We start from the raw sequence: 21194 nt of genomic DNA on the forward strand, positions 1-21194 counted from the left end.
GTTCTCCCAGTGCAGTCCCAGTGCCTGGCACAGCCGTGATGGCGATGCCATGGGCAGCTCTCCCCGCAGGCATCTGGTGCGCGAGTGGCTTGTGCAGGGGCACCGGGGGGTACCAGGGACCGTGTCGGTGGCTGCGGAGGGTGGCACCACCGGTGACGTGCACCCGAGCCACGTCTCTCTCTCTCCTCCTGCCCCGAGCAGGCTTGGCATCACATGCTCCTGACACTTCAGTGCCCGGCCCTGGCACCCTGCCTGGCCTGGCAGCAGGTACAGCAGCCACATGCTCACCCCAGCCTGCAGCATGGCAGGCACAGCAAAGCTCAGCCCTGGCTGGCCCCGGGCATGCACTGAGACAGGAGCCTGCAAAGCACCGCTGCCACCCTCGGCGAACTCGTGCCCGTGGCTGTGCCAGCACAGCCGAGCCAGCGGCCAGGCCGCCCTTACCTTCCATGTCAATGATGGCCAGCACGGCACTCGTCATGGCCTCTCCCCTCTCGTTCTCGGCGATGCAGGTGTACACGCCGGCATCCTCCTTCTTGCTGTCCCGGATCCAGAGGGTGCCATACTCCTCCCCACGTGGGGCCAGCAGCTCCTCATTTCGGTACCAGCGGAGGCTGGGCCGGGGGTTGCCCACAGCCACCACCCGCAGCCGGATGTCGCAGCCGGTGCCGATCGCCGCGTTCTTCAGCTTCCGCGCAAAAAACGGTGCCGCCGGGCGAGCCGGGCCCTCCTCGGGTGCCCCCGGCTCCGCGGTGACCTTGGCACGCTTCGGGGGGATGCCCGGGCTCGGCGGGGCCGCCCGGGGCTCCCCACCGGCCCTACTCGTGCCACCGCGTCCCTGTGCTCGGTGCATGGTCTGCAGCTCCCCTACCCCTGCCCGCGACCCCCGCTGCCCCGAGCCAGCAGCGCCGTGCCCCTCTTCTCCCCCTGCCTGCAGCCTGGGGGTGCTGGGTGCCTGCCAGGGGTGCCGGGGCAGAGGTGGCCCCCCGGTCCAGGTGCCCTCCGGTTCGGTGCCTCCCCCCCGCCGGCCGCAGCCCCGAAGGTCGCAGCGCCGTGGGCAAGCGAGGGGCTATTTTTAGGCGGGGGCTCGGGTTGCTGCTCGCCGAGCCACCACTCACTGAGCACCCGGTGCGGCGCAGCACCCACACCCCATGTTCCGCTGCGACCCCGAGCCCGCCCAGCGCCTCGGCACCTGCTCCTCCGCCGGCCTGGGTGCGAGTCCTGCGGGTGCCGGCTGCTCCCTGACCTGTCCCGCCACTGGGGCCGTGGCGTCCCCCCCCTCGCCCGTCCCGTCCCGCGCAGCCCCCGGCGAGCTGCGCTCCCTCTGCCCCCTCTCCTGAAGTGGCAGCTGCCTCTGATATGTCACATTCCTTGGCCGGGCTCCCCCTCTCCGCACCCGCCGCCTGGGCCCTGCAGCCCAGCTCCGCTTGCAAAGATAGAAAGGGGCCAGCGCCTTTCCATATTAGCAGCGAGGCTCGGGGGGGACCCAGCCTTCCTCCCCCCCTTCCCCTTCTCCGACGGTGTCACCGGATCGGGACAGAGAGACCCTGGTGGCATGTGGAGGGAAAGGACACCGTCATGCTTCCTGCAACGCGAGACCCCGGGCGGGAGCCAGCCCCGCGGGGCCCCTTTGCCCCATCCCCAGCAGGCAGCGGACAGGGGGATCCCTGCATCCCCGCTCACCCCAAATCCAACCTGCCAGGAGGCCGCAAGCACACCAAAACCTCGTTTCTCTCGCCGAGCCCCTGCCTCGCTGCCCTGGGCAGTGTGGGTCCCGGCCAGCCCCCATTCAAGCCCTGCTTAGAGCAGGACCAGCTCGCTGTTGGGATTTGGGGTGCCCCACGAGAGCTGAGCAAGCCCCGGGTTCTCCGGGGGCTGGAGGAGAAGCCTGCGAGAGGCTTGGGGGGCTCTCCCCCGCCTGCGCTGCCCGGCGGGCAAAGGGCTGCCCTGTCCCCTGCCTGTCCCCCCTTTGCCCCCCGCCCCAGGGGCAGAGCCCTGGCCCAGCCAGCCTGGGCCGGACAGGGAGGGAGGTGTCATCCCTCCCCAGGGCGGCCCTGGGGACCATCCTCGGTGTCACAGGGCCACCTGCTGGAGACAGCCCTTGAGATCCGACACCCCCCCGGCCCTGGCCGACCCCGCAGCCAAAACTGGGGTTCGCCACGCTGGCCTTTCCATCAGGGACTCCCCAGCCCCGACCCCACTGCTGGCAGCAGCACCCGCCCTGTCCCTAAAACGGCCCCCCCGCCAAGCCCCCCCAGGACTCCGCTGCCTGCCGGGGGGACGGACCCTCCAACGCCTCCCCGGGCAGAGCAACCCTGAATCTCTCTCTCCTGCGGGATGCTCGACCCTGGGTTCCCCTGCTGCATCCCCCATCGCTGGAGTGAAGGAGTCGAAGCCAAGACCCCCACACCCCGACCACAGGGAGGGGGGCACATGCGTTGGGGAGGAGAGGGTGTAGGGGCCAGGTTGAGGCTAGGGGTTGAGCGTGGGGTGGGGGCAGGCGTGGGGTGGTGGGGCTGATGCCCATGGGGTACTGGGGAGGAGGTAGATTTGGGATGAGGGGGGCTCTGCTTGCAGGTCGGTGGCAATGGGGGTCTTGGTGAGGTCCCAGGCGGGTGTGGGTCTGTGGCAGGACTGGCCCGGGTGAGGGCAGAAAGGGGACAGCTGTGGGGCTGAGAGCCACTGGGCCATGGTGTAAGGCCCTGGGTGTATGGGGGGGACAGGGGATGGTCACCCAGAGCCCGTCCAAACCTGCTCAGGGGTCAGGTGTCACTGCCTCCAGTCCCAGCAGGGCTTTCCCACCCAGTGCAACTAGGAAACCCACCACCACAGGCAGAAAAATGCTCTGGGGCACCTTCAGTGTAAGATGAGGGGCACACATGTTTTGGGGGGGACAAGCAGCCTAGGAAGAGATGGCTCAGGGGGATGCCGGCCCCCTCATCCACCCCAGCCCAGCCCCGGAGGCCCGTGTGATGCCCCCCCAGTGCTGCCTCCCCACCACCCCATCCCATCCCTGCCCCAGAGATGTGCTGGGAGGAAGGGGTGATGCTCCACTGTTTATTTCAGCCGCCTGAAGAGTCACGTAGACGCAGCGGGGTGGGGATGCAGTGGGGTGAGGGGTGGGGGCGCCTGCCCTGGCCCCCGGGCCTCTCTCCAGCTCCTCTCCTTCTCTCCCCCCTCTCTCCCACGCACTCACTCCTCCTCTCTCCTGTGTCCACCTACGGGTACCCTCTCGGCTCACGAGCCTGGCCCCGCACAGCCTCCTGCTGCTGGGAGTCCCCACGATGGAGGGGGTGGGCGCTGCCCTCCTCTGTCCCACGGGGCTGCCTCTCGGGCTGGGGGGACCGCAGGGCCCCAGCCCCCCCGGGCCAGGAGGGGGACGCAGGTTGGGAGCGCCCTGGCTCCAAGCCAGGCAGAGAAGGGGGGGCTTGGCCCAGACCCCTCTTCTCCCCATCCCCAGCATCACCGCCATGCACCCGGAGAAGTGCCAGCTCCGGGGAGGCCAGCGGTGCTGGTGCAGGGGGACAGGTCCCCGCTCCCGTGGGATGAACCCTGAACCCATGCCCGGTGTGGGGAGGGGGCTGAGGGGGGATCCAGAACCTGCTGCTGGGATCATCCGGCTCTCCGGGCAGCTGGCCCAGGCCAACCATCGGCTCCCCCCAGCCCCTCCTGCCTGTCCCCTCCCTCCCTCCTGCCGCCCCCCTGGCCCGGGCCTGATCCTGACACTGGCGTTGCTGCTGCGAAGCTACGAAAGCAGAGCGAGCCTTTCAAAGCCAAAGGAGAGAGCCCGAGGGGTGCGGGGGGTCTGACGGCGGCTGTGTAGGGGGGCACCCCTCGGGCAGTGCCGGGGGAGTGCCGGGGGACAAGGTGGGGGGCAGGAGGGGGGCTTGGCGGCAGGACGGAGGCAGGGACGGAAGGTGCCAGTGGGCTGCCGGAGCAGCCTCCTCTACAGCACTTCGTGCTGCTGCTGGGTCGCCTCGCTCACCACCTGCCAGGAGAGAGGCACCGTGAGACGCCATGCCGTGCCAGCACCGGAGCCCCGAGCGCGGGGACAGGTGCCGTGCTCAGCCCTCCCCCCCGCCTCCCCACTACCGCTCGGTACCACCCCGCGCTCACCTCCCCGTCGCGGGTTTCGATGGTTTTGATCATCACGGTCTTTTTGGTGTGCACCTCGGAGCCACGCTGCTCTGGGCTGGTCTCTGCGAGCAAGAGGACACAGGAGATGGGACCGCAGGGACACGTGGCACGGGGGCACAGCAGTGGGACTGGCTTAATACCCCCTCAGCTCATGGCAACACCCAAACGAGTGCCCCCACGCCAGGGGGTCAGTGTGGCACCCATGGGTCCCCAACCTGCCAGACTGGCTGCAGCCCCCCAGGAGGGAGATTTGCCCCCACTCCGGGGACTCCTGGGGACTGGTCCCAGGTTCTCTTCCTCATGGGGCGATGCTCACCTCGGAAATTGAGTGCGGAGGCAAAGGTCTGGTGCATGGGGATGCTGATCCTGTGGGGACACAGAGGGGAGGGCTCAGTGTCAGCCAGCCAGCCAGCCCCAGCCCTTGGGCAGCTGCTCATGGGGGTGGGTGGGAGCCCCAAAAACCAGCTGTGACCCTGCTGATCCCCCCACCTTGTCCTGCTCCCCTGCCACTCACCGGTTCTCCTCGCCCTCCAGCAGCTTGCGGTACGTGGCAATCTCTACGTCCAGGGCCATCTTGACGTTGAGCAGGTCCTGGTACTCGCGCAGGTGCCGGGCCATCTCATCCTTCAGCTGTCGGATCTCCTCCTCCAGCCGGGCAATGGTGTCCTGGTACCCGCCGGCCTCCCCTGCGAAGCGCTCCTCCATCTCCCGCATCTGGCGCATCAGTGAGTCGTTCTGGGGAGACGGGGGGGCTCAGCAAGGGGGGGACCGGGAGGGGACAGGGCTCACCTGGGGTGGGGATACTGGGGGGTTCCTCGGGGAGAGCCAGGGACCCGGGGAGAGCCGTGGTCAGTCCTGGGCTGGGTCCAGCCGATGTGGGACCGTGATGGGTGGCTGTCACCCTCTGTCTGCCCAGCGCTGGGCACGAGGGTCTGGCAGGGGCAAGCTGGGCAAGTGCTGGGCAACCCCAGCGCCCTCTGCCCAGGTGCTCAGGCCCCTCAGCAAAGCCATCCGACCCTGGCAGCGGGTCGCAGAGAGGTGCGGGAGCACCGGATGGCTGCCTGGGGGTGGCACTGCCACACTGGTGGCTGCTGACTGGCCCCTGTGACTGTGACCGTGCCAGAGCTGGACTGTTGTGCCCTGTTTGTTTGCAACCACCTTCCCAGCCTGCAACCAGACACCCGGAGCCCTGCGCCCGCCTGCCTGGAGCCTCCCGGTCTGGGGCACCTTTTGCAATCTGTGCCTTGATGCCAGGGCTCTGCCAAAACACGTCGCAGAGTCCCAGACTGCCACTGGGGCAGGTGCAGCCCAAATTTGGGGGATGAGTCCCCCCAAGGCAGCAACTCAGAGAGCTGGGAAGAGCCCTCCACCCCAGAGATGTCCCAGAGGTCCCCGAGCAGTCCCAGAGCAGCAGATCCTTGCAGGGAAGCTGGTGGTCTCCCCGACACTGCCTGGAGCTCACCGTGCCCTTGAGGGCATCGATCTCGCAGGTGTAGGACTGGATCTGGTGCCGGTACTCCAGCATCTCCTGTTTTGCTTGCCGCAGCGCGTCGTTGTTCTTGTTGGCCGCCTGCGTCAGGTCAGACACCTGGGGAGAGGCCAGGGTCAGCGGGCATGGCCACCGGGACAGCCAGGACCCACCACATTGGGGCCAGCCCGGAGCCCACCGCCACCCGCACCTTGGACTTGTACCACTCCTCGGCTTCGGCAATGTTCTTGGCAGCGATGCTCTCGTACTGAGCGCGGATGTCCCGCAGCGCAGCCGTCAGGTCGGGCTTGGAGATGTCCATCTCCACCTGGATGTGCTGCTCCTGCAGCTGAGCCTGCAGCTCACGGATTTCCTGGGGGGACAAGGTGACACCTCAGGGCACCCGCTCCTTCTGCCGGCGCCATGGGTCCCCGCAGGAAAGGGTCCCACCCCAACCTACCTCTTCGTGCACCTTCTTGAGGAAGGCAATCTCCTCCTGCAGGGACTCGATGCGTCTTTCCAGGTCGATGCGTGCCAGCGTGGCCGCGTCCACGTCCTGGGGGGACACGAAGTGAAGGGTACCGGGGTTGGGGGGATGCGGGGAATGCACCTAGGCTGTAAGGTGCAAAGCTGTGCCCAGGGCCATGCCCTGGTGCTGGGACTGGGCTGCTGGGGGGAGATGGGAGTGGGAGGGGAGGCAGGGGTCCCAGGCCTTGCAGTGGGGGACAGGTACTCACGGCTCTGAAAGCAGCCAGATTATTCTCAGCCTCCTCCTTCAGCTGGATCTCCTCTTGCAGCCTGCGGGCAGAGAGGGGAGGTTAGGGGGGTCCGGAGAAAGCCCCGACCCCTGGCAGCGATGTCCCCCCAAGTTGTCCCTGAGCCCAGCGTGGCCTGGTGGGAAGACGGCGGATTGTTCTGCATTCCCAGCAGGCGGCGGGAGGGCTGGCGAGGGGCCAGGGGCTCTTCCTCCCATTCCCTATTATAGTCAACGCCAGAGAGAGCACAAAGGCATGAGGTCAGCTCGGTGCCACACGCGCTGCCCCGGCCCTTATAGGGGAGAGTGGCCGGCAGCGGGGGGGACGGGGTGCAGGATCTGACAAGGGGAGCCCAAGGGATGGCCCCCAGCTGTGCCGTCCCAGGGAGAGCAGGAGGACAGACGGGTCTCAGCGGTGCTGTGCGATGGGGGTATGGAGCAGGGACCGCTGGGGTGTGAGCCCAAGGTCAGGGCTGGGGAGCCCGGTTGTGCCAGGGGAAGGGGCAGTGCCACAGGGGAAGGCGGCGGGGAGGAGACGGAGATGCCCGGATGGTGCTGGCACACCGAGTGGCAGGAACCTGACACCTGTTTGTTCTGGGCCCTGTTTGTCCCCTGATATTGAGAGGTCCTCCACGCTACCACTCCCAGCCTCCCAGCATCAGGGGCTCTGCCCCACCAGGACCCCAGTGCTGGCCATCTGGGGCAGAGGCTGGGATTGCAGGGGGAGGCAGCAGCCTGTGTCACTCCCAGGAGATGGGGACTTGGCATCCCCAGGGCACAGGGGCCAGTAGGGAAGGTGCAGACCAGCATCAGAAAAAGCAGCTTCCCCTGAGCATCCGCCCCTGCTGCCAGGTGCCCCCATGCTGGTCAGTCCCTTGGGGGTCACTCAGCCTGGGTGCCCTTGTGGCTATTCCCCTCTGGCCCCAGCCCCCTCCCTGGCACCAGCCAGGCCCACAGCATCCTTGGGGGGTCCCCTCTGCTCCCAGGGCACCGTGGACACCCACGGCAGCCCTGGAGCATCCCTGGCCTGCGGAAGTGTGGCCATTTCCTCCCCTCCCTCCTTTGCGTCCGGAGCTGGTGGAGCACCCCCCCGGGTCATCCTCCCCCTCGCTTCCGCCTGCGTGGCAGGCTCCGTCCATCTGTCTGTCCCGCAGGGCTCAGTGCACCCATGGGCTGGCCAGCCCTCCCCAGTGTGAGTGAGGATGGGGACCCTGGAGTGGAGCACTCCGATCTCCCAGCTCTGGAGGTCCCATGGCATTGCAGCCCAGCCTCGGCCCCGCTGCAAGGGAGGACACAAGGGGACACCCCTACTGTCGGAGCCATCCTGCCCGCTGGGTGCTGCCTGGGCACCTGGTGAGGGCTGGCAGCAGCCATCCAGAGTGCCCTGCTGAGATGCCCAGGCTGTGGGCACTTCCCTTGCCCTGCCTCATGCCACTGGGCCAGCTCCCCGCAACCTGCCTCATGCTGTGGGTTGGGGAGCACCCAGCACTGGTGTAGCAAGTTACGGGTGCTCTTCTCCCTCCCAAAACTCGCAGGCACCGTGCCAGGACCTGGCACCCTGCAAAGTGCCCTGCAGGCAGGTGCAGCTAGCGACAGGCATGGCCGGGGTGCTCTCCCACCCTGGGGGACAGCGTGAGGGGGACGGAGGAGCGGGGCCACAATGGGCTCCGAGCACAGGGCACAAGGACAGCAGTGAGCACTCAAGGGGTTGCCAGGGCGAGCTCTGCTACCACCCATCCCTAGGGATGGAGATGCAGGGATGGATGCCCACAGGGACACACCAGGGCCCCTCCTCACCTCTGCTTGAGCTTCTGCAGGTCGTCCAGCAGGTTGTCACGCTCGACCTCGACACGGGCCCGCTGGCTGGTGAGCAGGTCCACCTGGCGCCGGAGCTCCCGCAGCTCCTCCTCGTACAACTCAGCCACGCGGGTGGGCTCCTTGCCCCGCAGGCGGTTCACCTCGGCCACCATGAGAGCATTCTGCTGCTCCAAGAAGCGCACCTTCTCGATGTAGTTGGCGAAGCGGTCATTGAGCTCCTGCAGCTCCACCTTCTCATTGGTGCGGGTCTGGAGGAACTCCTGGTTCATGGCATCAGCCAGGCTGAAGTCCAGCAGCTCACCGGCACCTTGGTAAGCACTTTGGTAGGAGCGCAGGGGCGTCACGCGAGTGGCACGGTAGCTGGACAGGCTGGGGACAGCCGAGCTGCGGGACACCTGGTAGACGCGGGAGGTGACGGAGCTGCCGCTGCTGCCCTTGCCCCCGAAGGAGGCACGGGAGAAGACCGGGGAGGCACCGCCGAAGGTCCGGCGGTAGGAAGAGACCCGCTGGCTGGAGGAGTAGGACTGGCTCATGGTGGCGGCGTGGGGCGGTGAGGCTGGAGCAGGGAGCAGGCAGCAGGGCTGGCGAGCGGCCGGCAGCTCGGCGAGGCGTCGGGAAAGGACCCGCGACGCCGCTATTTGTATCCTGCTGACATCACCCGCCCCTCCTGCTGCCGGGGGATGCTGCTGCGGGGCGGGGGGGATACAGCCGTCAGCCACCGCCTGCCACCCCTCACCTGCCAGCACGGTCGGGCCGTGGAACTCCGGGCAGGCGGCGACGATGCCCGTGGGCCCCGGGCACCCCCAGACCCCCTCGGTGTATCAGCCTCCCCCCTGGCCCCCAGTGCACTGCCCCACCCCTGGGGGTGCGAGGGGGGAAGTGGGGCAGGCTGGTGGTGAGCCCCCCAGCACTGCCCAGACCCCCATTGGGGTGCAGTGCCACCCGCGGGGGGCCCGGACAGACAGATGAGCTGGGGTGATGCCAGGGGGCAAAGAAGGGGACTCAGTCCTTCACACCATCACTTTCTTCCCCCTTGAGCCAGACCCCATGCCCCAGTGGCCCCACTTCCCAAATTGGCCTTGAGGACCCCAGAATGCCCCTGATGGTGTCCTGACCAGGCTCAGTTCTCCGTGTGGGGCCAGTCTCCAGCCCCCCCCCCACAGAGAGGGACAAGGGAGGGCCCTGGGGAGGGGGTGATGTGGGGGGATCGCTGTCCTGAGCATGCTTGTGCTGATGCACCAACTAAACCCCCTCTTTCTGATACAGGTGGGCTGAGCGCCGGCCCGGGGCTGGGCACTTTTGGGGTGCTGCTGAGTGACCCCGAGCAGGTGCCGGGTCCAAGCGGCCCCTGACGATGGTGATGTCACCCCCCAGGTTCTTGCTCTGGCACATTCCCAAAGCAGCAGGCACCCAACCAAAATAGCCTCCCGAGATCATACACGTGGGACAAACGTGGTATTTATAGCCCGGGGAGGCACCCTGTTAACCCCTCTTGCGCCAGGCATGTGGACAGTATGGCTGGATGGGGACCCGGCCCAGAGCAGCCCCAGCCCCTCTTTGGTCCCCATCACCCCAAGAGCAGGACAAGGTCCCCAGGTTGTCCTGGGGCACTGCAGGCTCTGTCCTGTCTCCTCAGCCTCCCCCTTGGCCCAGCAGTACTTTGGGGAGCAGAAAGCCCAGCCCACCTCCCCAAATCTTCCCAGAATGAGGAATACCCCAGTTCACCCCAGGACCCCCACCACAGCTTCCCACCTCCTAGACAGGCGGTGGGCCAGAGCAGGGACCCCTGGGGCCATGCACAAACCCAGGCCAGCTAAAGAGGACCCCCTGAGGGAGGGGGGCTGTGCTGAGGTAACCCCTCGGGGAGTTGCCCCTTGCCTGGGCAGCACCCCTCCTCCCCAGGCCCCCCGGCACACCTGGTGACCCCCAGCCCTGCCCAAGCTGGGCTGTTTTGGCTGACATCAGCTGGCACAGCCCCAGCCCCTCTGTCCCTGGAGGCCCTGGCGGAGGGGACTGCTGTGCCACTGGGCACCGGGTGACTCAGCACCAGGAGCAGCGCTCAGCCCTACCCGGCCCCGCACCTCCCAGCCCTCTGCCCGGGCTGCAACCCAGACGCTGAGCGGTGCCAGGGCTTGCCCGTGACAGCATCGGCATGGTAAAGGCTTAGGCTTGGTCACAGCAGCATCCTCAACTTCCCCGGCTCTGGGAGGCACTCCTGCCTGCTGCTTGCCTGCTCCCTGTCACCTGGGGGATCAGCAAAGGTCTGGGCCCCACAGCCACGCAGGTGGGCAGAGGGTTGATGCCCAACATCCCTTCTGCCCCCCCCAAGCCCCCCCATCCCCAGAGTCCCTCCCGGCCGCCTAGTCGCCATGTAATGCAGTGGCTTCCCAAAGGGTGTACGCTGCCTGGTGGAGCGTGCCTTTAAAAGGGAAGGTATTTCCAGATGGGGTTGTTTCATCCCAGCGCAGGGGGGAGGATGGAAGGAAGGGGGGCTTGTGAGTTGGGGGGGGAGAAGATGGAAAAACAGACAGCATCCTTCCTCCTCCTGGCCCTGCTCCGAGAGCACCCTGCGCGTCCCTGAGCCCCGCACGTGTGCCCTGCCTGCCCCATGAGTGCCAGCAGGGTGGCGTGCCAGCCCTTGTCTGGGGGGCAGGGGGACAGGTGGGTGCCCACAACAGCACGGGGGACCCCAGGGGTCTGGGCCAGCACAGTGCCAGCCGTACTGTTCAGCCATCCTTTCCTGTGACCCCAACCCGCTGCCCCACCGGCTGGGGGTGTGGGGAGGATGGGCCCCCCAGGGGTGGTATGTCCAGCTGTGCTCAGCACCCTGCCCTGGTGCTTCAGGTAGGGCGATGCAAACCCCACGCCAGGCCTGCAGAGCCCTTGTCCCCATCCCACAGAGCAGGGGCGTGCAGGGTTGGGTTGCCCCGGGGAGGGGAAACGCACTCTTGGGCACTGCTGCTAGGAGGGAAAGCAGCTCAGAGGGGTTAACCAAGACCATCCTCCTGACCCTGCTCTAGGACAGTTTGAAGTGGCCTTTCCTCAGCTGCTGTGACAGCCTTCCGGGATGGCTGTGTGCAGTCAGGGGCCCCACGGCTGGCAGAGAGCGAACGGACGCCTTGGACTTTCCACAACCTCTTAGGAAAGCCCCGTCTGCATGCAGGACCCGGCAGCATGGGAAGCAGGGGGTGAGGGACAGGAGCCAGGGACCCTGCCAGAGCCCCATCCCAGGGACGCAGCCCCAAGCACTCTGCCAGCTAAAGCCCCAGGGGCTTTGAAAAGCAAGGAAGCTGCAGAGAGCAGCGGTGCAGGGGTGCCTCCTGTCCTATCCCGCCCCGTTCAGTTTCCCCGAGGCTCCATCCCAGGCCAGGCTGACCCAGACTGGTGGAGCCTGGGAAGCGGCCCCTCAGCCCCCACACTGGCCTGGCCCCAGCTCCCACCAAGCCCTGGGATGAGGCTGCTGCCGGGAAGGCGTCGGGAGCTGGAACGTCAAACAATTCCCTCCGGTCATGACATCCCTGTGAGTGAAGCCAGCTGCATCCCGTGGCTGCCCCTCCTCCCTGGCCTTCCCTTCCCACTGCTCCCCCAGGATTTAAGCCACCCGGCGAGCCGGGCATAGCCTCCCTAGGCTGCGGGCATCTCACGGCTTGGAGGTGGGCAGGATGCAGGGATGGGGTGCCGGCCCTTCCTCGGCCCTGTTCCCTGCTGCTGGGGCCCCTGCGCCTGCCTTGCGCCTGGCCCTGGCTCAGGGGTGAGCAGAGGGATGGGAATGAAACAGTGAGGGCATCCATCCCCCTCCCTCCTGGCCCCCGGCCGTCTCCTTCTGTCCTGCTCCTTTTACAGCCATGAGCCTCCCAGGCGCCTTTACCCTAACAGGGAAGGACCGTGTAGTCCATTCCCCGGCGCTGACGGACCCAGGGCACGTGCTATTGTCTAAATAGGAGATGGTTCTCCTTCTCTGCCTGGACCATGGCCCAGCCTGGCCCACCGGGGTCCCGGGAGCTGGTGGGTGCCCTACAGGCTGCAGACCCCCACCCACTACTCACCCCAGCTGCCCCTATGCCTTCATCCACCCCAGGGCTCGGGGCCAGCAGTGTGGGCACACAGCCCATCTGGCTGCCCCTGGTCCCCACCCCTGTGCTCCCAGGTGATGGGGATGCTGGGGACGATGGCTTGTCTCCAAATGGCACAGGGATGCTGGGGTGCCTGGCTGCCCTGCAGCATGCGTGGATGCTGGGGGTGTTCAGCTAGCCCCTGTAACCTGTATGGATGTTGGAGGGTGTTTGCTCACACACCCCCCCAGGACTTTGGAGGTCCTCAGGGTGAGTTTTTGCATCTGTGGTCCACGAGGATCCTGGGGGTGACGTGTTGCCCCCAGGGCCATGTAGATGCTGCAGGAGACCAGCTACCTCCATGTCCATGCAGATGCTCGAGGCATATACCTGCCCCCATCACTCATCTCCAGCTAGCCCTGCAATCTGTGAGGATGCTGGGGGTGTTCACCCATCCCCGCAGCCCAGGGGCAGGCTGAGGATGTCCACCTGCCCTAGTGATCCATGGGAATGCTGGGGCTGCCCAGCTGCCTTTGCGGTCCACGAGGATGTAGGGATGACTGGCCACCCTCGTGGTCCATGAGGATGCTGGGGTGTCTCTCTGCCCTCCCGCAGGCCTCGATAGCATCACCCATGCCAGTGAGATGAGGTAGCCGTTACCCGCTGCATCACTGGCGGCTCATGTAAGGCATGGTGGCCATTCGCTCAGCCTCCAGCAATGCCTGGGCAGTGATTTCACTTTCTCATGCTCAGACACGTGGGCCGGGATGGGGGGGACGGCCTCGATGGGTGCCATCCCTGCGCTCATCCTGGCAGGGCGGGCAGGGAGGGGGTCCAGGCAGCCTGGCGAGCAGCAGGAGAAGGGGGCGGCACTTCCTGGAGCTCCGGCTGTGTTTACAGGCTTTGTCCTGGGCCATCTCTCCGTTAACCCTTTCCAGCAGGGCTCAGCTCTGGCTGCCCATCCCCACAGCCACCTGCTGCCCCAGGGAACGCTTCCTGGAGCAAAGCCTGCACGGCACCCAACCCTGGGCTGCCAGGAGATGTGGGAAGGGGCACGGCGCCCTGTTCCCACCGATCCTGCCCCTGCCAGGCTCCCCTGGGCACACACGTGAGCCCAGCGGCGGGGTGCAAGCGCCCCGAGGAGGAGCTGATGCCGGCTTTGGGGGGCTGCCTGGGGCTATCCTGCTGCACCCAGGCGTCCATGGGGCAGAGAGGGATGGGGACAGGAGCAGTGCCTTCCCAGCGGCGTGGTGATGGGGTGGGGGGCGGCCACGGCAGGTGCTGTGCAGCCCCCGGCACCCGGCCAGGGGTGAGTCAGAGCCCACCCGGAAATAGCCAGCGGGAGCTTTTTCTGGAAACCCCGCTGCTCCTCCGGGAATAGCTGTGGCATGCCAAGGCGCTGCCCTTTGCTCACGCCTGCAGGGCTGGGCAAGGGCCGCACCCGGCCCTGCCACTCACCCCCTGCTCCGGCCACCCCAGATCCGGGCACCCCCCCTGCTCCTGCACTCACCCACCCCCGGACCCATCTGCTCTGGGCACCCGTGTCCACTGGGTGCCCACCCATCCGGGCAGCCACCAGCCGGAGGGGCCATGGGCTCTGGGCACCCATGCTGCAAATGTCCCCAGATGTCCCCCAGGCATGGCCTGGAGACCACCCAGCAGCATCCAGCCCTGAGCTGGGTACCTGCAGCAGTGGGGGGTGATGCTAGCAGGAGGAGTCAGGGGGACGGCTGCCTGGCACCCATGTCCTTTCAGCAGGAGGGTGCAGGGCAGAGAGTGAGTGTGGCCCAGCTCTGGGCCAGGGTGCTGGGTGCCTGCTCCCAGCCTGGTCCTGTCTCGGCGGGGCGCTGGCCCTGTGTTTTGCTATGGTGGCTGTGGTTGACATGGAGACCCTCCAGCTGTCAGCTTGCAGGGTGCCAAGCAGTGGGGGTGCTTGTTCCCTTTTGAGGGGGGGGAGAGGCAGGTGCTGGGGGGTGGGAGCATAAATCCAGAGCTGTCGCAAGCTGCCGGCACGGCAGGTCCCAGGGTCAGGGGCAACAGGACCACCAGTTTCCAGTCCCCAGGACACGGACAGTGCCTCCAGCTAACAGGGTTCCCACACCCGTGACTCAGGAGCTGGGAATCTGGCTGGCACTGAGCACCTGGGCCCCAAGCACCGCTCACAGGCTGCCATCTTCCTCCTAAGGCTGCAGACCTATTGCTGGGAAAACAGGATCTTCCTAGGAAATCATGCACGAGCAGCGATGGAAACCCAAAACCCCACCGCCACACCCAGCCCACGTAGGGGACCCAGCCAAGGGCAGGAGCCACCCCGATCCATGTGAGGCTGAGGGGGGGTCCCATCCCCTAGACGTGCCCAGGCCATGCCCTCGCTGGGGTGCTGCCCGGCCACCGTGCCAACTCCCAGCACCCCTGCGCGTCGCTGTCCCTCAGGGACATTGGCCCCCAATATGGCACCAAGGGCTTGTGCCTTGTTTTCTGTGAGGGCTGAGCGCTGCCGAGGTGGGGGAGCAGCAACGACGGGGGGCTGCAGCTTGGCTTACACCAGTGACTCACCCCAAAGACACCCCGCCTGCGGGAAGCGTGCGCGTTCCCCCGTGCGCTTGCACCCCTGGGCAGCGCGGGGACAGCTGCAGGCGGGCCAAGCCCTGTTTCGGGGCATCCCCTACTCACCTAGTGCCCAGAACTGGGGCACCCCAGGGTGACCATCCCTGGGGAGCCCATCCCTGCCTCTGGGCTCCCGCCCCAGCCCCTCCTGCCTGCGCCCAGCTTCCACCCACCCAGCCCCCACAGCTCTGTCCTGGCTTTGGCAGGCGCCGGCTTTGCCTGGCCCCGGACCAGGGTGCAGGGTGCAGGGTGCGGATTGCCGGGGTGCAGGGTGCAGAGTGCGGATTGCAGGGTGCGGGGTGCGGGGTGCGCACTCTCGGGCCGCCTGGGCGCATTCCTCCGCGCCAGCAGGGGGCGCGCGAGGCGGGGCGGCGGGGCGGGGGGCGGCGGCGGCGGCCATGCAGGTAGCGAGCGAGCGAGCGGGTGGGCAGGCGCGGGGAGGGGGTCGGGCCCTGCCCGGGGCTATGGGGGGGTGTAGAGGGGGTGTCCCCGGGGGGTCCCGGCCCGGGGTGGAGATGTCCCGTAACGGTGGTGCCCGCAGGCGGCGGCGCAGGGCTCGAAGCAGGCCGCGCAGGCGGCGGCGCAGGAGCTGGTGAAGTTCGTGAACCGGAGCCCCTCGCCCTACCACGGTGAGGAGCCGCTGGGCCCGCCCGGCCCCCCCCCGCCCCTTCCCTTTCCCTCGGTGCGGCCCCCCCCGCGACGGCTCTCCCCGCTCTCCCCGCAGTGGTGGCCGAGTGCCGCAGCCGGCTGCTGCAGGCCGGCTTCCAGGAGCTGAAGGAGACGGAGCACTGGGAGGTGCGACCCGCGCAGAAGGTGGGCCCGGCCGGGGGCAGGGCGGCGGGGATGGCGGGGGGAGGCGGCCGGCCCTCACCCCTGCCCCTCTCCCTTGCTCCTCTGCCCCCAGTACTTCGTCACCAGGAACTACTCCACCCTCATCGCCTTCGCCGTCGGCGGCCAGTTCCAGCCCGGGAATGGGTTCAGCCTGCTGGGGGCCCACACCGACAGCCCCTGCCTCAGGGTAAGGCCGGCCAGCCGACTGCCTTCCCCCGGGGCTGGGGCCTTCTCTGGTGCCCTCCAGTTTCACTCCACAAGAAAAAGCTACCCTGACTCCCACCGTGCTCCACAGCACCGCTGCTGGATCCCTACACCTCCCAAATCTGCCACCCAGAGTGGCCCGTGCCGCCCCCTGCATCGCTTCACCTGCTGTTATAGCCTCTGGTGTCCCCTGTCCCACAAAGCACCTCCCAGCACTCTGCGCTGACAGGATCAGCGATGAAGCTCTGGGCGTGCTCTGCCCAGGACCCACCAGTTACCCAGTCCCTGGGGCTTTGCGGTGCCGGCACTGACGCCTCTGCTCTCGCCCAGGTGAAGCGGCGCTCTAAGCGGGGGCAGGTGGGCATGGTGCAGGTCGGCGTGGAGACCTACGGAGGGGGCATCTGGAACACCTGGTTTGACCGTGACCTCACCGTGGCTGGGAGGGTGATCATAAAGGTGAGCCTGGTTTGGGACGGGCACAGTAGGCTAGCTGCGTGCCCCTGGCTCTGGGTCCGTGACTCCCACCCAGAGTGGGACCTACTGCAACCTCTCAGCCCTGCAGGCCTGGCCCCAGCAGTTGTCCTTGTGTTTCAGGACCCGGCCACGGGGCGCCTGGAGCAGCGCCTAGTACGTGTGGAGCGGCCCATCCTCCGCATTCCCCACCTGGCCATCCATCTGCAGCGCAGCATCAATGAGAACTTTGGGCCCAACACTGAGCACCACCTGTAAGGCCTGGCTCGGCCCTGAACCCTGGCCAGCCCTCAGGAGGGCTGGGACTCAGCTGGAGCGGTGCCCAGCCTCAGCTCTCTCCCTCTGGCAGCCGCTCATTGCAGTGGGGAGGTCTGCAATGGCTTTTCTCAGCCCCACGCAGTCCTCCCAGGAGATGCTTCCAAGCTTGGGACTTGGGAAAGAACACTGGGGTGTCCTGAGGTGACACAGTAGATCGGTGCTTGAAATGTTGTGTGTCCTTGCTCCGTTCGGCATGGCAATTGCTCCGTGGAGGAGCAAGTCAGGCACCCCAGGAAGGCTTGCTTGTGTATGACCCAAGCAGGTGAGCAAAGCCCTTGGAACTAACAGCACTGTCTCCCCACAGGGTTCCCATTCTGGCCACTGCTGTGCAGGAGGAGCTGGAAAAGGAGGTGCTCATGGAGGCCACACCTTGCAATGCCGCGGCCCAGGTGAGCCGGGTGCTAAGGACTAGCAGGGGTGCTTGCTAGGAACTCACACTTGTCACCTTTGATTTCCAGTCCTCGGGGACCTGCCAGCAGGTTTCCCTTCTCCCCATGAACTTCTGGTAATGTTCCACTCTGCGCCTGAGCTGCATACATGACGCATCTGCTCAGCCATCTCTTTGTTCCCACCCTGGTCTGCGGCACCAGGAAGGAGGTGCAGGCCCCGTAAAGCTATCAGGGTCTCCCTGGGGAGGCAGGGCAGGGAGAGGGGATTGCACAGAGGGCAGAGAGGCCCTCACTGCACCCTGCGAGTGGCCCTGCTGTCCTGTGTGAGGTGGGGGCTTGAACACAGGACGTGTTAGTAGGAGGGAGGATTGTGCCAACATGAGTGGGGTGTGGGATGGCTCTGCCAGGGTGAACAGGGAGTTTCCCCTGCCATCCACTGCCTGCCCAGCCCGCAGGTCTGCTTTTTTCCCAGGCAGAGCGGCACAGCCCTGTCCTGCTTTCCCTGCTCTGCCCCCAGCTGGGGGTGAAACCGGAGCAGATTGTGGAGCTGGAACTATGCCTGGCGGATACGCAGCCAGCGGTGAGTAAGGGCAGGAGCCTCTCTCTGCCTGCACACAGCCTGCGGGCTGGCATTGCACAGGTTTTACCCGGCACGATTCCTCTGCCTGGGACATGCCAGGGCTGGGAGCTGAGTGGAATGAGAGGCGGCAGCTCCTGAGGAGCAGAGATGAGGGGACTGGAATGGATATCCAGTGGCAGGTACTTTTTGGTGACCCAGAGCCTGTGCCCTTCTCCTCCTGGCTCTCTGTCTGCAGACGCTGGGTGGTGCCTTCGACGAGTTCATCTTTTCCCCACGCCTGGACAACCTGCACAGCTGCTACTGCGCCCTTCAGGTGAGCAGGAGGGAGAAAGGAGCCTAGAGGCTGCAGCATGGCCCCCATGCACCCCAGCTCAGCTTGGCGGGGCTGTGGCCTGGACTGAGGCTCTTCAGGGAGGTGTGTTCCTATAGGGTGGACCTGGCTTGTTGGAGAATCTGGGGTTGGATGGGGGGGGGGGGGGGCTGCCACCTTTGCTGGGTGTGGGGGGGTTCCCAGCAGCTCCAGGGTTGACTCCTGCTCTCGCTGGGTAATGTGTGTGCTCACAGCTCCCTTCCTCAGTGCTTTGGGCTCTCCTGAGAAGTTCCTGCCAGCTCAGTGCTGAGCTTCCCAGGATGGGATGGCACTTGAGCTGGTGTCCTTTCTCCTCTAACACTGCAGGCCTTGATTGACTCGTGCGCAACACCCTCCTCCCTCTCCCAGGAGCCCAACGTGCGTCTCATTGCACTCTATGACAACGAGGAGGTGAGTGAGGGGCACAGCCCTGGGGTGGCTAGTGCAGGGAGGGGCTCCATGTTCTTTGCTCTCCCTCAGCCAAGCCTAACAGGAGATAGATCCCAGGCCCTGGCGAGGCAAGGGGAGGTTTGCTTACCCCTTGTGGAGCATTGCCCAGGCAGGAGTGGGAAGCACTAATGTGGTTGGAAGCACTCTGCTGGCTTTGGGGAGCCCCCTGTCACTTAGTCGGCCCCTGGGGTGCTGGGGGTGGGGGGGGTTGCACCATGTGGGTTGTGCTGACAGTGGTCCTTGGCAGGTAGGGTCAGAGAGTGCACAGGGCGCGGAGTCCTTGCTGACGGAGCTGGTGCTGCGCCGGATCTCGGCATCGCCGCAAAACCTGACAGCCTTCGAGGAGGCTGTGGCCAAGTCCTACATGATCAGCGCTGATATGGCCCACGCTGTGCACCCTAACTACGTGTGAGTAGTCTGAGCTGTGCTGTAGGCCAGGGCAGCTTGCCGTGCCAGCTGGGGGGATGTATCCGTGTCGTTCCCCAGGGAGTACAGATAGCATAAACCTTGTCGCAGCAGGGAGGGAGGGCTGTAGCATGAAACTCCTGCTTCTCTTTTGCAGGGACAAGCATGAGGAGAATCATCGTCCGGCCTTCCACAAGGTGAGGGCAGCCCTCTGCTGTGGGCTGGGACAGATGCTGTACGTCTCTCCTGCAGTGCTGTGAAACACCCAGCTGCTCCCTGGAGCACGGTCCCGGGGGGCAACTCAACGGCACTCACATGGGAGACATTTGTGCCACAGCACGATTTGGCCATGCCACACATCTGGTGTTAATCAGTTGGGACTGCCACCTTGGCCCTGGAGCCCTTCCCTGCTTTGAGCTGGGGCTGTCCCCATCCCCACGGATCACCCAGGGAGGGGAGAATGAACTGGTGGGTTGGGCTGGGATAGCATTGCCCGGGCACGGGTGTTTCCAGACACACCGACTATCCCCGGTGTCAATCGTGGGCCTGCGGTGCCTTCCCTTGTGCAGGGCCCCGTCATCAAAGTGAACAGCAACCAGCGCTACGCCTCCACGGCTGTCACCGAAGCTGTTATCCGGGACATCGCCGCCCGCGTGGGTGTTCCTCTGCAGGTGAGCGGGGCTGCGCGAGCCCTCTGTGAACGTTACAGCTTGGGCCGCCGCCCTGCCCTACGTTCAGGAGAGGGGGTCCTGTGCCAGACCCCCACCCCTCAGTTACCATGCCTGTCCCCACCGAGGTCTGCACTGCCTCCTTCTCTGGGGCTCCAGCTCTGGGACTGCCTTGGGGAGCAGGCTTGGGAACAGGAGGGGAGAGCCTGGCCTGAGCACATCCCATCTCTGGGGGATTTTGCATCCTGGTTCGAGGATGGTGCTGCTTCCCCATCCCAGGTTGCCTCCCTTCGGGCCCCAGGGTCCCAGCTGGGATGCTGTCTGGGCAGCGTGGGCAGCTGCTGAGGCCGTGTCCCCGTGCAGGAGTTCATGGTGCGCAACGACACGCCCTGTGGAACCACCATCGGCCCCATTCTGGCCTCCCGCCTGGGGCTGCGCGTGCTGGACATCGGCTGCCCACAGCTGGCCATGCACTCCATCCGGGAGATGTGCTGCACCTCGGGGGTGCTCCAGAGCATCACCCTCTTTAAGGTGAGACCCGTGTCCCCTGTCTTGCACCAAAGCCCCTTCCCTGTTGCTCCACATCTCCCGCATCCCCGTGTCCCCATCCAGCCCCCGTCCTTGGGGCTGAGCCCGGCTATCCTGCCGGTACTGGCTGCTTCCGGAGGTGCCCCCTCGCATCCCAGCCTTCCCTGGCGACTGCCATCCCCAAATGGTTCCTATGGCAACCGGCGATAGCCTTGAGTCAGTGATGGGTTACCATGGCAACGCGGTCCTGCTCTCTGCGAGGAGCTGCCTGCTATGACGCCGCTCGTAACCCAACGGGGAGCCGCTGCCTGTCCCCCCACCCTGACGGCCTGTCTCCTTCCAGGGCTTCTTCGAGCTCCTGCCAGCGGTCAGCAGCAGCCTGGTGGTCGACTGAGCACGGGGGGGAAGGAGCGGCTGTGGGCTCAGCCCTGGGGCCATTAAAGCGTCTCTGTCTCACTAGCGAGTGGTCCGTGAGCATGGCTGGGGGTGGGGGTGATGGATCTGGGTGCCCCTGGGGACTCCTGTGGCTCCCACTTGTGCTCTCTCCTGAGGCCAGGAGTGGGAGGTGTTCACCCCCCCCCAACAGCGGATCCCTCAGTGCCATGTCCCAGCTAACGGGCAGATCGTTCCCCCTATCCCCCCCAGCAGAGCTGGGGAGAGGATGTCCCCTACCTCCTGCAGCACCGGGGCTGCCCCTGTCCCTGGGCGGGGGGGGATGGGGACACACGACTGAGCCTACCCTGCTGTGAGCAGGGGTGTGCTGTTGGGTCCTGCCTGGTGCTGCCAGCCCCCTGCCAGCCCCCCAGCTGCTGCCAGTGCCCTGCCTGGGGTGGGGGTGTTCCCTGCTCGCACCGGCTGGGGGCTCGGGGGCCGCCGGCTCCCTTCCCGCCCTTCCCGGGGTGGGGCCGCTGGGCGGGGGTGTGAGGGTGTGGCCCGGTGCTCGCGGCTCATTGGGCTCTTCTCGGGGGCGTGGCCCGCGCGGGAGCCTGTGGGGCCGCAGGGCTGGGAAGGGGCAGCCGGTGATTGGTGGAGGCGCTGCCGGCGCGGTGGCACACCCCCGGGGGGCGTGGCTCGCCTCCAGGGAGGCTGCGATTGGCGCGGTGCTTGGCCGACTCCCCACCCCCTCCCCCGGGGAACGACGTAATTGGCCTCGCTCGATAACAGG

The 21194-nt window shown here is 66.5% G+C and overlaps 3 protein-coding genes across 3 annotated transcripts in view; 1 reads left to right on the plus strand and 2 right to left on the minus strand.

Annotated features, from left to right (window-relative positions):
* SPEG (striated muscle enriched protein kinase) overlaps positions 1–853 on the minus strand; it is a 38536-nt gene extending 37683 nt beyond the window's left edge. The window contains exon 1 of the mRNA XM_049805846.1: positions 445–853. Within this exon, the coding sequence (XP_049661803.1) occupies positions 445–853 (409 nt within the window). The remainder of the gene's footprint in view (positions 1–444) is intronic.
* Positions 854–3043: 2190 nt separating this feature from the next.
* On the minus strand, positions 3044–8784 carry DES (desmin). Its single transcript, XM_049810451.1, has 9 exons — positions 8157–8784; positions 6343–6403; positions 6066–6161; positions 5817–5978; positions 5600–5725; positions 4652–4872; positions 4454–4503; positions 4117–4199; positions 3044–3988 (listed from the first exon to the last, which is right to left on the minus strand). Exons 1-9 carry the CDS (start codon positions 8708–8710, stop codon positions 3947–3949), a joined length of 1395 nt encoding a protein of 464 aa, XP_049666408.1. The 5' UTR covers positions 8711–8784; the 3' UTR covers positions 3044–3946.
* A 6431-nt stretch (positions 8785–15215) lies between these two features.
* DNPEP (aspartyl aminopeptidase) lies at positions 15216–20486 on the plus strand. Its single transcript, XM_049810065.1, has 15 exons — positions 15216–15240; positions 15378–15465; positions 15561–15649; positions 15741–15854; positions 16202–16327; positions 16466–16596; positions 16965–17049; positions 17522–17629; positions 17865–17942; positions 18306–18389; positions 18676–18836; positions 18991–19030; positions 19403–19504; positions 19865–20032; positions 20373–20486. The coding sequence occupies exons 1-15, from the start codon at positions 15235–15237 to the stop codon at positions 20421–20423; spliced, it is 1431 nt and encodes a 476-aa protein (XP_049666022.1). The 5' UTR covers positions 15216–15234; the 3' UTR covers positions 20424–20486.
* The last annotated feature ends 708 nt before the right edge of the window (positions 20487–21194 follow it).

Source organism: Accipiter gentilis, chromosome 1, assembly GCF_929443795.1.
Source record: "Accipiter gentilis chromosome 1, bAccGen1.1, whole genome shotgun sequence".
In the NCBI taxonomy this organism is placed as follows: Eukaryota; Metazoa; Chordata; class Aves; order Accipitriformes; family Accipitridae; genus Astur; species Astur gentilis.